Raw genomic sequence first — 16,660 nt, 5'->3', positions numbered from 1 at the left:
CATTAAAATAAGTAATTTGAAGAGGGAAAACGGGGTCTTCCAATGTCTAGGCTGTAAGCACCACACTCACTCAAAAAAACTCAAACCACTGAAAAACCCACCACCACCGTTGCCACTGCCAAAACCACCATGGCCGCCACAACTCACCGTGTTTACTCCGGAAGACATTAACCTTAGGAAAAAAAGGTTCTCATCATTCACCACCCTTTGTAACTTCTTCTTCACTATTCAAGATTTATAACACTTGTATTTTTTATCTTTTTCTTTGGTGTTCACATGCATGGTTTCATCAAACTAAATGGATGTTCAACAGTTTTGGTGTAAAGTGTAAGCAAAGCTTTCAGTCTTTCACATCCTATGAAACCCTTCTCTCTCACATGCATGTTGTCTCCTGGAATTGTGACTTTTCACAGTTTCCATTGAAACCTCAAGAAACCTTCTCTTTCTTTCAGTTTGCAACCTGGTTTTTTTTCTTAGTTTGCACCTTGAGTTAATAATGGATAGCCTATTTGCAGGTACCCGTTTTTTGTTCTGTCTGTTCCTTTTTAGAGCACTCTTTGTCACCTCTCTTTCACCTGATGGAGAGGCCCTTCTCTCTCTTTTATCAGCTGCTGACCCGTCTGCAAAAGCTTCCTCCTCGGTGCTCTCTTCATGGAACCCAAAGAGCCCAACGCCATGTTTATGGCAAGGGATAACATGTTCCCCTCAAGATAGGGTCATATCCCTATCGCTTCCCGACACATTCCTCAATCTCTCTTCTTTGCCCCCACAACTTTCATCTCTTTCTTCCCTGCAGCTTCTCAATCTCTCTTCCACCAATATTTCAGGCACAATCCCTTCTTCTTTTGGCAAACTGGTTCACCTTCGCCTTTTGGACCTATCCTCTAACACTCTCACTGGTTCCATTCCTCAAGAGCTCGGCCAGCTTTCTTCACTACAGTTTCTTTTCCTCAACTCAAATAGATTGAGTGGTCGGATCCCTCCACAGCTAGGGAACCTCACTTCATTACAAGTCCTTTGTCTACAAGATAATCTCTTCAATGGCTCAATACCATCTCAAATGGGTTCATTGGTTTCTCTCCAGCAGCTTAGAATAGGAGGCAATCCTTATCTGACAGGAGAAATCCCTTCACAGTTGGGCTTACTTTCGAATCTTACCACATTCGGTGCAGCCGCCACTGGTCTTTCTGGTGTTATTCCACCGACGTTTGGGAACTTGATCAACCTTCAAACTTTAGCCCTTTATGATACTGAGGTGTCTGGTTCGATACCACCTGAACTGGGGTTATGTTCAGAGTTGAGGAATCTGTATTTGCACATGAACAAGCTGACTGGTACTATTCCACGTCAGTTGGGGAATCTTCCAAAGGTTACTAGCTTGCTTTTATGGGGTAATGCTTTGGCAGGTTCAATCCCGGCTGAGTTATCTAATTGTTCTTCACTTGTTGTGCTCGATGCTTCGGCTAATGATCTTTCTGGTGAAATACCTGGTGATATTGGGAAGCTTGGTGTTCTTGAGCAGCTTCATTTGTCCGATAATTCGTTAACTGGGTTGATTCCTTGGGAGCTAAGCTACTGTTCGAGTTTGACTACACTTCAACTCGACAAGAATCAGTTATCTGGTTCAATCCCATGGCAGATTGGTAACTTGAAAAACTTGCAGAGTTTCTTTCTGTGGGGAAATTTGGTTTCCGGGACAATCCCATCATCTTTTGGGAACTGCACTGAACTTTACGCCTTGGATCTTTCGAGGAACAAGCTCACGGGTTCAATACCAGAAGAGATTTTCATTTTGAAGAAGCTTAGCAAGCTTTTGCTTCTTGGAAACTCTTTATCGGGAGAGTTGCCCAAAAGTGTTTCAAATTGTCAATCGTTGGTGAGGTTAAGGCTTGGGGAAAACCGGCTTTCGGGGCAGATTCCGAAGGAGATCGGCCGACTGCAGAACTTAGTGTTCCTCGACTTATATATGAATCATTTCTCAGGCGTTCTTCCTTCTGAGATTGCAAACATATCGGTTCTTGAGCTGTTGGATGTTCACAACAACCACATTAATGGAGAAATACCATCTCTGCTTGGGGAGCTTGTGAATTTAGAGCAGCTTGATCTTAGTCGAAACGTCTTCACCGGAGAAATTCCTTCTAGTTTTGGTAATTTCAGTTACTTGAACAAGCTGATTCTCAACAACAATTTACTAACAGGGTCTATCCCGAAATCGGTTCGGAATCTGGAGAAACTTACACTGCTTGATTTAAGCTTCAACAATCTCTCGGGTGAAATTCCTTCCGAAATTGGTTATTTGACAAGCCTAACAATCGGGTTGGACTTGAGTTCCAATATGTTTACTGGTGAAATACCAGAATCAATGTCTGGTTTGAGACAGTTACAGTCACTTGATCTGTCTCATAACATGTTACATGGAAAAATCAAGATTATAGGTTCCCTTACTAGTCTTGCTTCTTTGAATATCTCATTCAATAATTTCTCAGGTCCTATACCTGTAACGCCTTTCTTTAGGACACTTTCTTCCAGTTCTTATCTGCAAAACCCGGATCTATGCCAATCCCTGGATGGTTCCACTTGTTCTTCGAGTCTAATACAAAAAAACCGATTAAGATCGGCCAAAACTGTTGCTTTGGTCTCTGTGATCTTCGCCTCGGTTACTATTGGGGTCATTGCTTTATGGTTTTTAGTTACAAGGAACCATAGGTATATGATGGAGAAATCTGCAGGAGCTTCATCATCTTCACCGGGAGCTGAAGATTTCTCTTATCCATGGACTTTCATTCCGTTTCAAAAGCTCGGTTTCACCATCGATAACATCTTGGACTGTCTCAAAGACGAGAATGTGATAGGAAAAGGCTGTTCAGGGGTTGTTTACAGAGCAGAAACGCCAAACGGTGAACTGATTGCAGTGAAAAAGCTTTGGAAAACAAAGCAAGATGAAGAGCCAGCAGTGGACTCATTTGCAGCAGAAATTCAGATTCTTGGACACATTCGCCACAGAAACATTGTGAAGCTCTTAGGTTATTGTTCCAATAAAAGCGTTAAGCTCCTGTTATACAATTACATTCCAAATGGTAATCTGCTACAGCTTTTGCAAAGTAATCGGAACTTGGATTGGGAAACAAGGTACAAGATCGCCGTTGGATCAGCTCAAGGTTTAGCTTATCTTCACCATGATTGCAGACCAGCAATTCTTCACAGAGATGTGAAATGCAATAACATACTCTTAGATTCAAAGTTTGAAGCTTATTTAGCAGATTTCGGGTTGGCGAAGCTGATGAACTCTCCTAATTACCACCACGCAATGTCCAGGGTTGCAGGCTCTTATGGTTATATTGCCCCAGGCAAGTTTCCTAATTAACTTTCATATGATCAATTTGAGTATAATATTCATGCCTGCATGGTCTGAGCTGCACGGTTTTGTCGGTAAAATTGCCTTATGAATCGAAAACAAGGTCAACATTTATATACTGATCATCTTATAGCGCAGCTAGTTATGTAATGTCTTGCCTGAGGAACGTTTATTAATTTGAATGCAGAATATGGATACACAATGAACATAACCGAGAAGAGTGATGTCTACAGTTATGGGGTGGTCCTGCTGGAGATACTAACGGGGCGCAGCGCGGTTGAATCGCGGGTGGGGGACGGATTACACATTGTGGAGTGGGTGAAGAAGAAAATGGGGAGTTTTGAACCGGCAGCATCGATTCTAGATGCGAAGCTTCAAGGATTGCCGGACCAACTGGTCCAGGAAATGCTTCAAACATTTGGCATTGCAATGTTTTGCGTGAATTCTTCGCCGGCGGAGCGTCCAACGATGAAGGAGGTGGTGGCATTGTTAATGGAGGTTAAAACACCAGCGGAAGAATGGGGAAAGACTTCTCAACCTCTAATAAAACAGTCATCAAATCAGAGTTAATTATTTTGTTTTAGTTTAAATTCCAAGAACATCATAGATAAATGGAAAGCATGGGCAATGAGATATTGTTGGATTTGAATGAGGGTCTTGGCTTGATGTGTACAGTGCTAGAGACATCAGAATCACATGATTTGCTATCTTAATGCCTTTTCTTTTGGATCATGCTTCACTGTATCCAACACCTACCAATTCTTTGAGCCAATCTTTTTTCTTAATTCTCAACTTGTGGATCGTTTATACCATTGAATTTTTAATTTTGAATTACATCATTAGTCGTTACAATAATGATAGAAAGATCCCTTGACATCATTACACCATTAACATTTAATGATCCAATGATATAACTTAAAAAAATAAAAAATTTCAGTAATCTAAAATCTAAATAATATATAACTTAGAATTTAATGATAATTGATGTAAGGAAACAATCACTGAATGTGTATGCATATCATGGGAGTAGGCCCAATGATGCAACACAAAAGCGGACAGGCAAAACACACCCCATGCTTCCTCACATTGTCCATTTTCTTTTTGTTTAGATACCATTTAGCATTCGGTGATTAGATTGTCTTCACATTGGTTTAACAATCTTATTGAATTTTAGTGCTTTTGGTCAAAGAAACAAAATCAAAAGAAAAGATGTGTTAATAAGACAATGAAAATGAACAAGGGTTGTCTGTACTATGTCTGACACTGACAAAGGAAAAATTGGCAAAGTATCCATTGCGACTTGTTTTCTTTTGTGTGCTTTAACATTAGACGACAATCAAGCCGGACAATCTTCAGCTGATAAGTTCAAACTTCAATTGGTAAGAAATTTGAGCTCTAACTTTGGGTTGAATTTTAGTTATATCTATTTAAAGACAAACTTGGTTATTATGTTTTATTTTAAATTCAATTTCCTTTCCTTTATGTAAAGTTTTGAGGTAATTTTTAATGAAAAAAATAGTTTTTTCATTCCATCAATCAGACTATGAGTAAATAATGAAAGCGAAACAACCGAAAATGGATTCAAACACTAGTATTTATAATATAATAAACCTTTACTCATCGTCATCATTAATTTATTGCAATCAATATTGACAGCAAAAGGAGCCCTATATGCTGCCTCTCTCTCTATATATATTATATATAGAATTGAAATTAAGATGCTTTTAACACCGAGGATATGGAACTCCACAAGCGCCAGCGATCATTCTAGTGTTGGGATTATCAGCAAATTGTCTTAAAGCAGGGTCGTTAAGGTACCCGCAAAAGCATGTCGTCTGATCCCTCAGCCTGTTGCAGCAGCTTTCGGATGTATGCGTCGATGACGTGATTGCCGGCAAGCAGACACTGAGCTCTATAGGGTTGCATGTCACTTGTGCATCCTCCCACTGTGTTTCTCCCGAAAACACCGCCAGCACCACTAGTGCTGCCGCACTTAAGGCAAGGCATGGAAACCTCTTCATCTTTGTGTTGTCCCACTCAAAATTGTTACGCTAAGGGCCATGATTTATGGGTGTGAATTTGTGATAGCTCAAGTTATTTGGGGGCGTTTTGTCACACTATCTGAGACCCCAAACTAAAATCAAATTTTGGGTTGAAGTTGTTGGCATCTCTCTTTGTGTGAACAAAATAGAGAACGGAATCTATATCTATATTAGCTCTTCATGGTCTAATGTCACGACTTAAAATAAAAAACCACAAATAAATATGGTAGATTACTCGGATAGTTGTTTAATTGAAATTTGTAATTTTATTGTTTTGCTTTGTTGAATACTTAAACCTATTTTTCACGGGGTGAGATTCCAGGTTTGCATCTGAAAGAGTTTCTCCGCTAAAACAGGACGAAAAGCTCACCCAATGGAAGACTACAGAATCTTAATTAAACTGACCTGGAATACTACAAATTTCATCCCTTAAAGTTCACCTCTCTACCAACCAAAACCAAAACAAAAGCAATGACAAGTAATGCTTCGATCAACGGCGTTCAAAATGCAATGTTTAAAAAAAATGGTTAAGAATGATTAAACCAGAAAACATGGAAGCATCCGACGATCACCAATAATGAGAGTTTGGTTTGTAATCAACATGCACAACCACTTCTTTGCTCGGTCTCAGTCACAGCCTCTGGGACACCCTGGAAATATCTGCAATCGTACACAGGAAAACTTGTTGAAGGAAAATATATGTACCATATAGCCCGGTCGTTGGTCAACTATCTTAAAAACATATATGCTAAGACAAATTACATAGAGGACAAATAAATTAAGGCAAGAGTGGAGGAAGAAACAGTTTCACTGTAATAACAAGTGAAAGAAAAATTGCTCATGAAATCAAAATTTTAACCATGATGATTACATATCAACAGAAACATAAAACCTATATCCTGCTAATCCATAGAGTAAATTGTTTTCTATATAAATTACACAAGAAACACTGAGGCTCGTGTTAAGCATAGCAGAACTGCACCTTGGAATGCAAGCTAGTGTGCATCTAGGCCTGTAAATGAACCGAACGCACAAGAATGGATGTATGTTCATGTTCGTTCATTTAATAAAAAAACGAACACGAACATAAACGAACAAATTTTTTTTATTCATGTTCGTTCATTAAGGAATATAGCTTGTTCATGTTCGTTCATTTAAATAATAAACGAACATAAACGAACACAATAAACGAACATAAACGAACAACCAAACACAAAAAAAAAAACTTATTCGAACACAACAAACAAATGTAAAAAAAAAGTAAACAACAAGAATAACTTAAAATTCATTAATATAACCTGTAACTTTAGAGTTAATTTGTTCGAATACGACAAAAACATACATAAATCATAAATAAGCTATATGAACATAATAAAGTCTTAAAGTTAATTTGTTCAACAAAACAATCTTCTTGAAATCCAAACAACTTAAATAATCTTCGTAACATATTCAACTTGCCCTCTGTTCGAACATAAATGAACGAACATATAATCGAACGTTCACGAACGTAAATGAACAAACGAGCCCTTTGTCCATGTTCGTTCATTTAATTAAACGAACGCAAAATCTTGTTCATGCTCGTTCATTTAATAAATAAACGAACATAAACGAACTTCTCGCCGCACGGTTCATGAACGGTTCGCTGAACGTTCAGTTCATTTACAGGCCTATGTGCATTCATACATAACCAAATAATAATGAAAACTATAACAAAAGAAGTAGGTTGTGAGTAAGAGTAAGACCTATGATCATCATTCTAAGATCTAGATGGCTAAGTCATTTCTAATTGTATAAAGAGTACTTTTTGGTAATAAGGAAATTAGCTATATATGATAAAAGAAACATTTCTTTGAATCAAATAATCAATATCAAAAGTGACTAAAGAAAGTACACGTTATCATGATTCTCAAGAAACTATTTTCCATTTTTTATTATAATTTCTCTGCTCACTTAGGATTGTTTCAGGTAAGAATACCCCATTGATCTGTCTAGAAGCACCTTAAAGCAAGAAAATATGGCTGATCTACTTGTAGTATATCCAACCAATGTTCATATGAGCAACTAAGTTAGGAAATATTGGTCTACCCGAGGCATGTTATACTTTCTATACTGTTTCCATTAAGAAATATATAAATTTTCATTTCCACACCTCAAATTTTATATGAAAAGGAAAATCAGTTAGTATTCCGAACATGATTCTTTCTATACTGTTTCCATTAAGAAATATATAAATTTTCATTTCCACACCTCAAATTTTATATGAAAAGGCAGATCAGTTAGTATTCCGAACAGGATTTCTAGGTGACGGTATAGATTTTACACGCTTAATGTAGTCCAATTTGCAAAAGAATGCTGGATATACCCTCTGTTTTTCCCCTACAAGCTATCCAACGACCCAAATATATATACGCTAAAAGATCACAGTTAGCAGTAAAATTGCTAGAGATATGAAGGTCTCTAAGTCTGCAATGCTAGGAAAAACCATACACCATTCTGGGCCGACAACACCATGCTGGAAAACTATTAACATATAAGCCAAAATTAACTCAAAACAGGGAATATGTTTCAAGACAAACTTACATGTCCTGCTCACGCTCATTTGCTAGAGCAGATTTGGCAATAGAAAGGAAGGCATCATCAACATTGATATCTTCTTTTGCTGATGTTTCAAAGTAGGGTATGTTTCCTTTTGAAGCACACCAATCTTTTGCTTTCTTCTCGGAGACCTACATGGCTCAAGATGCCACCTCCTATTAGGCTGAGGTGTGAGGATAAAGGAAAATTGGGACATATTAAAACCACATATCCTTACCACTCGACTATTACCACCATCTATATCTATTTTGTTTCCAAGCAACATAAACGGAAACGTCCTGGGATCAGTTGGATTGGCCTGGCATGAAATGAAAATGGGCACCGTATCAACATTAAAAAAAGATAATCACTTCAAAGGAAATTAAACTAAAGTTTAGAGGAATGACAACCGTAAACACAAAAGACTAATCAACCTCAGAAATTAAATTGGCTGCTAGGAAAGGCCATGCGCATTGCAAGGAAAGTATGTCGAGTTGAGCACTGAAGTGTGGCATCAGCAAAAAGGTATTACCCAATTTCTAACTAGCTGAGGTTTAACATAATGCAACTAGGTACCAGAAGAGAAGTTTCACATTCCCATGAGAATCAGCATTCATGGAGTTACTACTACAAAATTACCAACATACTCCTTTTGATCTGCTAATATTAAACCTATACTTCTTTTGTAATCCTGCTCTGACCAGTTCGACTGCACAAGGGAATGACTAGAATACAGGAACTGGCCAAATTCCAAAAGAACAGTAGAATGGAGACAAACAAGATCAAACAGTATATACATTTGAGTTTAAATCATTCACTCCAGTGACAAGAGGCAAATTATCCACCTAAAGGTGGGGCAAGAAACTAGAAATTCTGTTTCTTTCCTGTTCAAAAAGTGTTAAAACTAATAAACCTGAAATAACCAAAATGAAGAGGAATTGACAAGGCAGCTATAGAACCAGTGAAAAAAGTAAAACCAATTATGTCACCATGAGTGAGATCGAAACAATAGAAAAATTGGTAAAGATCCAAAAGAATCTATGAGCCCAATCACAATCTGACAAAACTAGTTTGAATAATGTATTTGAATTTTTGCAACCAAAAATAATTCCAATGTCAATACAAGTATGAAAGCATACAATCCTAACAAGAAGAACCCTAAGTGTTTCTTCTTCCAAAAAGAATCTTCGGTCAAGGTCAATAGAAAGGACACCAGCTTGTAAAAAAAACACCACTTTTTTCTCTCAGAAACAATTTATGAAGACAAATTTCCTTCTTTATAACAGAATAATTGGAAGAAATGTCATTGGTAAAGTCTATTAGAGCGGCTTCAACCATTGAGCGTATCCACAACCCATTGCCAAACACAGGCTTAAAGATGTCAAGAAGATTTAGGCGAAAATAAGGAGAAACGTCTCAAATTCTACATTTTTCTGGACTCTCAAGATATATATGACTAAACAGCAGCAGTTATCTCAAACTTCAGCATTCCACCACTACTCTGGTGTAAATCACTTAAGTAGATTGTAAATGTTATTGAAGAAGTTAAGCCCATAAAGAAAATGAGCAAAAAATGAACTCAAAGTCAACTAATAAAATCATCTGGGTTTCAAAAAAACAAAGATCTAGTAGACAGATGTTTGTGAGCATCAATGCGAGTAGCATGCGTAACAAAGAGACAAAGAGGAGTGGAGAGGCCTTACAAAAAATTAAAAAATAAATAAATAGTTTCTTGATAGCTTATAAATAACCTGCAGTTATGCGGGAAGTATTCCATATTCCGCAAGGTTGCCAAAGTTTACTTCTAACCTTATGCATTACTAGCCGACATCCCTTGACCTAAATAAATATCTCTAGTATCAGATTTATCATGGTAGGGTAATAAAGGCAGAACAAGCCAATAAACCTAAAACACTGCAGATTCTTCTTGACATTCTCATAACCCCGGCGACGTTATAGAGGCATAAAACAACTTAAAGTAAATGTGTCATGCATTAAGACATTCAAATACATAATTTGTTAAAGAACTAAAACCAACAAATAAAATGACGGAATATAGATAGGGGCAAAGAGAAACCTGCTTAAGAAACTCTTCATGCCAATTATCAAGGTTATCAAATGATTTCATCACATTAACGTCATAAACTAGCGCACAACAATCTGCACCCCTAAAGAAGGCAACTCCGAGACTCTGAAACCGCTCCTGCCCTGCAGTATCCCATATCTATCCAATGCAATGCCGCCAAAGAAAGAAAAAAAAATCCATAAACTTATTTTCCGTGAAAACTTCAAAGTTAAGCAAAAAATAGTATGGAAATAGTAATGCTCAGTTAAAACCTCACTTGCAGAGTGACAAGGCGATCATCAATCTGGAGTTCCTTGGTGACAAAATCAGCACCAATTGTTGCTTTATATTGCTGACTAAACTTCTTATGAACATATCTAAATTCAAGAAGTTAATTCCGACGACAATGTATCTTATAAAGTCAACCTTTAAATAAAAAAACAAAAATATTGAGATTACCTTAATAAAAAAGTTTAAGATCTAAAGTTAGCCCCAAAAAATGAACGGAAGAATCACAGAAAATTAAACGATATGAATATTTAAAATTTGATTACTGTTGAAAGGATACTGATTCATCAACGACGTCTTACCCACCCTGACATTGACAACATCTCATTAATCATATGAATAACTAAAAAGATCCAGAAGTTTGAAAAAATTTAGCAGTAAAAGGAAGAAACCCTAGAAATTGAAATTGAGAACGAACGTACCCGCTATCACCGAGAACAATGACCTTGAGCAAGGTTCGTCTTCGCATTGCCATGGCGGTAAAATTAACGGAAAATTCCGGTTTTGATTTGTTAGATTCGATTTATGTTTTTTTAAAACAAAATCGTACTTATTACACCCTCCAATCAATATTTTCCCTTTCCCCCCCTAAACTTCTGGTCGACGCTTTAAATTTAATATAGTACTATTCTAGTGTTGGATTTGCCCAATGTATTTGGAAAAAGGATTGAAAAGAAATTTCCTTTTCCCCGCTTTATTGTGTTCCTTTCTTGCACTAAAAAGGTGCGTTTTCGAGGAAGAAAATAAAACCCAATTTCCACATTTTTTTTAATTAAAAAGTTAAGTTGTTTAGGTAGCCAATTTTTTTTTTCTTGTTTAATATTTTGGACATTATAAATGTTTATACTATGATGATCATTAAATTCGAATATTAAATAACATACATCGTGTTTATATTCTTTTCTGGAAAAAATATTTTTTTGAAAGAAAATACTATTTAAAAATCCAAATTTTTAAAAAAAAAAGAGAAAACACAAAAACCCTAATTTCCCAACATCCCGTACGTGTCTTCCCCAGGACCTGTTGTTTGAACCCCTACTCCCGTGTATGAATTAGGATGAGTACATTTATCGATTCAATTGGGATTTAAGGATTTATGATTTTAAAATTTAGAGATTTAAATATTAAAATTTAGAGATTTTTGTAGCAATGTTGGGGAAGAAATAAGGGATTTCAATCGCTGGAATTTTGGCTGACTGTATAAGACCAATCGACAGTGTTGTGGTGGCCGACGAAGATAAGGAGTATTGAAATTAAGAATTTTAGAGATTTTGTAATTTTATAAAATTTTGGGAATTTTTAAAAGGAAAAAATAATTTTAAGTTTTTTTAATTTAAATAAAAAAAATTAAAATTTTATAAACATGATATGTGTCACTTAACGGTCGAATTTAACAGCCTAAAAATATTACATGAAATCCAACATAATTACATCATGAAAATCTAAAGAGTGTAAAAAATTATCAACATATTTCCTTGAATATATATATATCATCTTCTAAAAAACCTAACAACTATTAATAATTTTTACGTTTTTATTTGAATCTAGACCAACAATTGATATACACATATATACAAAAAAATTCAATTTAATATATTGTTCCACGAACAATTTTAAATGTATTGACAAATTATCATTATTAACAATTTAATTCCATATTTATCTGTAGTCCATTACAAATTTCTTTTTTAACATATTCACTATTTATCTTGAATATAACAAAAATATTTATTTAATAAATTGTTGAAAACATTTTGATGTTTCGATATAACAAATTATGTTAAATGAATTTTAAGATTTTACAAAAGATTTTCTAAGTATATTAAATGTAATTATTCGAATATCAAAATATTACTCAAAGTCTTTCAAAGTTCATTTTAATCCTTACTAAAGTGTAAAATTATGTTTTATACTTAAACTATTTTAAAACAATTTTACAAAGTATTTCGAGCCTTAATCGAGCTAAAAATATTTTCTTTTTAAAGGGTTTCAAGAAAAATCAGATTGTCCAAGGGTACAGATTCCCCCCAGGGGGTACCGATTCCCCCCAGGGGGAACATATTCCCCCCCAGGGGATATCAATTCCCCCTAGGGGGAACAAATTCCCCCCAGGGGTACCGATTCCCCCTGTCTAACGGTCAAAAACAGATTGCACTTAGGGAATCGATTCCCCATGAGGGGGTATCGATTCCCCCACGCTCCAAGCTGTTTTATTAATTATTTCTCATCTCCAAACGGCTCCAAAACATCCCCAACGACTATATATGACTTCAAACACATTCCAAGCTATAAATACAAGCTAAGGACACTTGAAGAAGCAAGAGAACAACTATCCAAGCAATCAAACACAAGAGAAGAGTTTTTCATTCTTATTTCATCTTTCTCTTGTATATATTTTGTTCTTGTGAGCTCAATCTTGTAAACACCTACCTTAGAGAGGTTTTCTTGTTTACATTTCTTATCCTTTTGTAAAGGGGAAAGGTTCTAGCTAATCCCGTGTAAAAGCTAGGGAAAGGTTCTAGTTTAGCCCGGAAAAACTAGGGAGTTTGTAAGGTTACTCTTTATCCTTAAAAGAAAGAACAAATTAGTGAATTTGTTGGAAAATCCATGGTGAAGAGCTAAGGTAGTGGACGTAGACTTTGATTGAGAAAGTTGAACCACTATAAATCAGTGTGCAATTCTCTATCTTTCAATCTCCTTACTCCCTAAACACAAAACCGTTCCGACCTCTCTTTGCAAACTGTTTCGGTTGTCGATTTGAGCTTCCGAAAATCCTAACATAAATGTTATGTTAATTTTTTTAGAAAGAAATAGTTAAATAGAGAAATTTTAAACACAAATAATATACTTAATTAAAAAAAATGAAAAATTACATTATAATACTATATAGTAACCAATACAGCTACATGTTATATACTACATACTACTTATGATTGCATTAGTTTAAAGTTTCAACAAGAAATACATAATCATTAATCATACTACAAATGATAGTTTAAATTCTAATTTTAAATTATGATTTAATATATACATAAGTGAATAAACTATTTTCAAAATTGATCTTTTTTGTTCCTGTTGAAAACATTTTGATATTTCGATATAACAAATTAAGTTAAATGAATTTTAAGATTTTCCACAAAGGTTTTCTAAGTATATTCGATATAATTATTCGAATATCAAAATATTACTCCAAATCTTTCAAATGTCATTTTTAATCCTTACTCAAGTGTAAAATTAAGTTTTAATCTTAAAATAATTTCAAAACGATTTTACAAAATATTTCAAACCATCTCAAAGCCAAAAATTCCAGATTGCTCAGAGGGAACCGATTCCCCCCTGAATGGTTTGGCTCTGAGAATTCCATTATGCTCGGAGGGAACCGATTCCCCCTATGTAACGGTCGAAATATTTGAATTTTACACTTAGGGAACCGATTCCCCCTATGTAACGGTCGAAATATTTGAATTTTACACTTAGGGAATCGATTCCCCTTAAGGGGTATCGATTCCCCCCACGCTCCAAATAATTTTATTAATTGATTTCACACTAAAACGGCTATATTATCTTCATTAATGATCCCCAACGTTCAGAAGTGATTCAAGGTATATTTAAGCAAGCTTAGAAGCCATTGATCAACAACAAGAAACATCAAGCAACTAGAATTAAGAGAGAATCAAAGAGAAAGCATCAAACCTCAAGTTTGAGCATTTCAAGCCTATTTTTCATTCAATATTCATTTTGCTTTCAAGAACACTTATTGTGCTCAATTGTATTCATCCTTGAGTGTTCTTTTCTTTCTTATAGAATTGTGCAAACAATCTACCTTGTGAGGATTTCCTTGTAAGTTTGCAAATTTGTATTGTTCTCTTTGGGAGAGAGTGTTCTCAAGAATTTGGGGTATAATTCTTGAGGGTTTGTAAGGTTACTCTTTGTCCTCAAAAGAAAGACAAATTAGTGAATTTGTGGAAAATCCTTAGTGTGAATAGCTAAGGTAGTGGACGTAGACTTTGGTTGAGAAAGTTGAACCACTCTAAATCGCTGTGCAATTTCTTTCAATTTTCTGCAAAAGCTTCCACCAAAATTTTTATTGCCAATTCACCCCCCTCTTGGCCAATTCCGTCAATCGATTAACTCAACAATTGGTATCAGAGCCTAACTCATTTGAAGGTTTAATCACCTCTTGAGTCGATTCGGGAAGAGTTACATCGATAATCAAAGTCATCAATGGCCTCTACTTCAAACTTCGACTCTGGTCTCGATTCGATGCCCGTCAACAAGCCTCCTTTCTTCAATGGGGCTAATTATACCTATTGGAAAAATATGATGATGTACTTCATTCAAGCAAGTGACATGGGAGCATGGAATGTCGTAGAAGTAGGATACTTCAAGCCTCTCACTCATCCAAGATTATAGAGTGAAGGAGATACAAAAATGTTCCAGCTCAACTCCAAAGCCATCCATATCATATTTTGTGCTCTTGGACCAAATGAATACGGAAGAGTTTCATCTTGTACAACCGCCAAAGAAATATGAGATAAACTTCAAGTCACTCATGAAGATACCGATGAGGTAAAGAAATCTAAAATTAGTATTCTAACGAATAACTATGAAAATTTCAGGATAAAACCAAATGAAGATATCAAAGCTATGACGGATAGATTCTCAACGATTGTCAATGGTCTCAAATCATATGGAGAGATCATTTCAAATGAAAAGCTTGTGAGGAAGTTAGTCTACTCCCTCCCAAAATCGTGGCAATCAAAGAAGACGGCAATCATCGAGTCTAAGGATCTAACATCCTTAACTCTTGAAGAGCTAATCGGTTCACTCCTCACTCATGAAATGATGCTTGAAGATGATGTGTACCTTGATAAGATTGAAGAGACACCAAAGGATAAGGAGAAGAAGAAAAATATTGGAGTTGCTCTCAAATCCACAAAAAATGAGAGTGATTCGGATGAAGATGATGATGACGAGGAAATGACATTGTTTGCCAAACGATTCAAAAAAATGATGAGACCTTACCGAGGAAGAAAATTCAAACGAAATGAAGGCCTAAAAAATGAACCAAAAGAGAAGGACCCGATCATTTGCTATGAATGCAAAAAGCCGGGGCATGTCAAATATGATTGCCCACAACTGAAGAGAAATGGTCAATCAAAAATTAAGCACAAGGCTCATTTGGCTACATGGAGCGATGAAGAAGGTTCCGATGAAGAGGAACAAGAAATAGCAAACTTGTGCTTGATGGCATTCGGGGAAGATTCTAAGGTAACCTCTAACTCATCTGATTTTGATGATTTATCCTATGATGAGTTATTAGAGGAATATAATGGGTTGGCTACGGATTATGAGAAATAGTTTTTAAAATATAAAAATGATGTTTCAAAATTAAAAAATGAAAATAAACTCATATCCAAAACCAACAACGATCTTGAAAGTAAAATCAAAGATTTGCAAATCAAACTAGAAGAGTTTGAAAAGAAAATTTTGGATTTGCAAAATTTACTTTCAAAGGTCAATGATGATCATCAAAAGAAAATTGATGATCTTAAAACTTCTTTTGATAAAGTTAGAACAAAACGTTTTGAAAATGGAGAAAGTTCAAAATCCAACTTTGTTAGAAAAAGTTTTAAAAACTACAATCATAGAGGTCCCCAAAGAACCTCTAATGGAAAAATTGTTAGAAGTATATGGGTTCCTAAAGAGCTCATTACTACTAAAGTTAAGGATATCCTACACAAATGGATACCTAAGGGGACTAGGATTTTGGAAACTAATGAATATGGACCCAAAAGAATTTTGGTACCAAAAATTAGAAATTAATCTATGTTTGTAGGAAAAGGAGCATTGCTACAAGGCACAGGAAACAAATCCAAATTCATGGTACCTTGATAGTGGATGCTCAAGACACATGACCGGAGACAAAAACCGATTCATTGAGCTTAATGCCAAAAATGGAGGAGAAGTGACTTTTGGTGATGATTCAAAAGGTCACATTGAAGGTATTGGTACTATTGGTAATACCTCTTCCATACAAATTAACAATGTTTTATATGTGAATGAATTAAAACATAATCTATTGAGTATTACTCAATTTTGTGATAAGGGATTCAATGTCATGTTTGATATTAATGGTTGTAAAGTCATTGACATTGCATCTAATTGGATTATGCTTGTTGGTCATAGAATAGGAAACATATACATGGTGCATTTAGATTCTATTGATATGACTAATTTGTGCCTAGTTACTAAGGATGAACATGATAGTTGGTTATGGCATAGGAGACTAGGACATGCTAGTATGAGTGTTTTGCAACGGCTAACTCAAGGTGA

At 35.5% G+C, this 16,660-nt stretch overlaps 3 protein-coding genes across 3 annotated transcripts; 1 reads left to right on the top strand and 2 right to left on the bottom strand.

Annotated features, from left to right (window-relative positions):
- Nucleotides 1–496: 496 nt before the first annotated feature.
- LOC120177942 (probable LRR receptor-like serine/threonine-protein kinase At1g34110) lies at nt 497–3,965 on the top strand. The gene is made up of 2 exons (XM_039183923.1): nt 497–3,347; nt 3,543–3,965. The coding sequence occupies exons 1-2, from the start codon at nt 497–499 to the stop codon at nt 3,923–3,925; spliced, it is 3,234 nt and encodes a 1,077-aa protein (XP_039039854.1). The 3' UTR covers nt 3,926–3,965.
- Nucleotides 3,966–5,079: 1,114 nt separating this feature from the next.
- LOC120177880 (non-specific lipid-transfer protein 2-like) lies at nt 5,080–5,376 on the bottom strand. The gene has a single exon (XM_039183866.1). The coding sequence runs from the start codon at nt 5,374–5,376 to the stop codon at nt 5,080–5,082; it is 297 nt and encodes a 98-aa protein (XP_039039797.1).
- A 389-nt stretch (nt 5,377–5,765) lies between these two features.
- On the bottom strand, nt 5,766–11,021 carry LOC120177988 (ras-related protein Rab7-like). Its single transcript, XM_039183963.1, has 7 exons — nt 10,747–11,021; nt 10,605–10,631; nt 10,314–10,413; nt 10,049–10,195; nt 8,210–8,290; nt 7,978–8,123; nt 5,766–6,057 (listed from the first exon to the last, which is right to left on the bottom strand). The coding sequence occupies exons 1-7, from the start codon at nt 10,797–10,799 to the stop codon at nt 5,994–5,996; spliced, it is 618 nt and encodes a 205-aa protein (XP_039039894.1). The 5' UTR covers nt 10,800–11,021; the 3' UTR covers nt 5,766–5,993.
- Nucleotides 11,022–16,660: the final 5,639 nt, after the last annotated feature.

Source organism: Hibiscus syriacus, unplaced genomic scaffold (assembly GCF_006381635.1).
Source record: "Hibiscus syriacus cultivar Baekdansim isolate YM2019G1 unplaced genomic scaffold, ASM638163v2 tig00003480_pilon, whole genome shotgun sequence".
Lineage (NCBI taxonomy): Eukaryota > Viridiplantae > Streptophyta > Magnoliopsida > Malvales > Malvaceae > Hibiscus > Hibiscus syriacus.
This window is presented reverse-complemented; position numbering and strand designations above follow the sequence as displayed.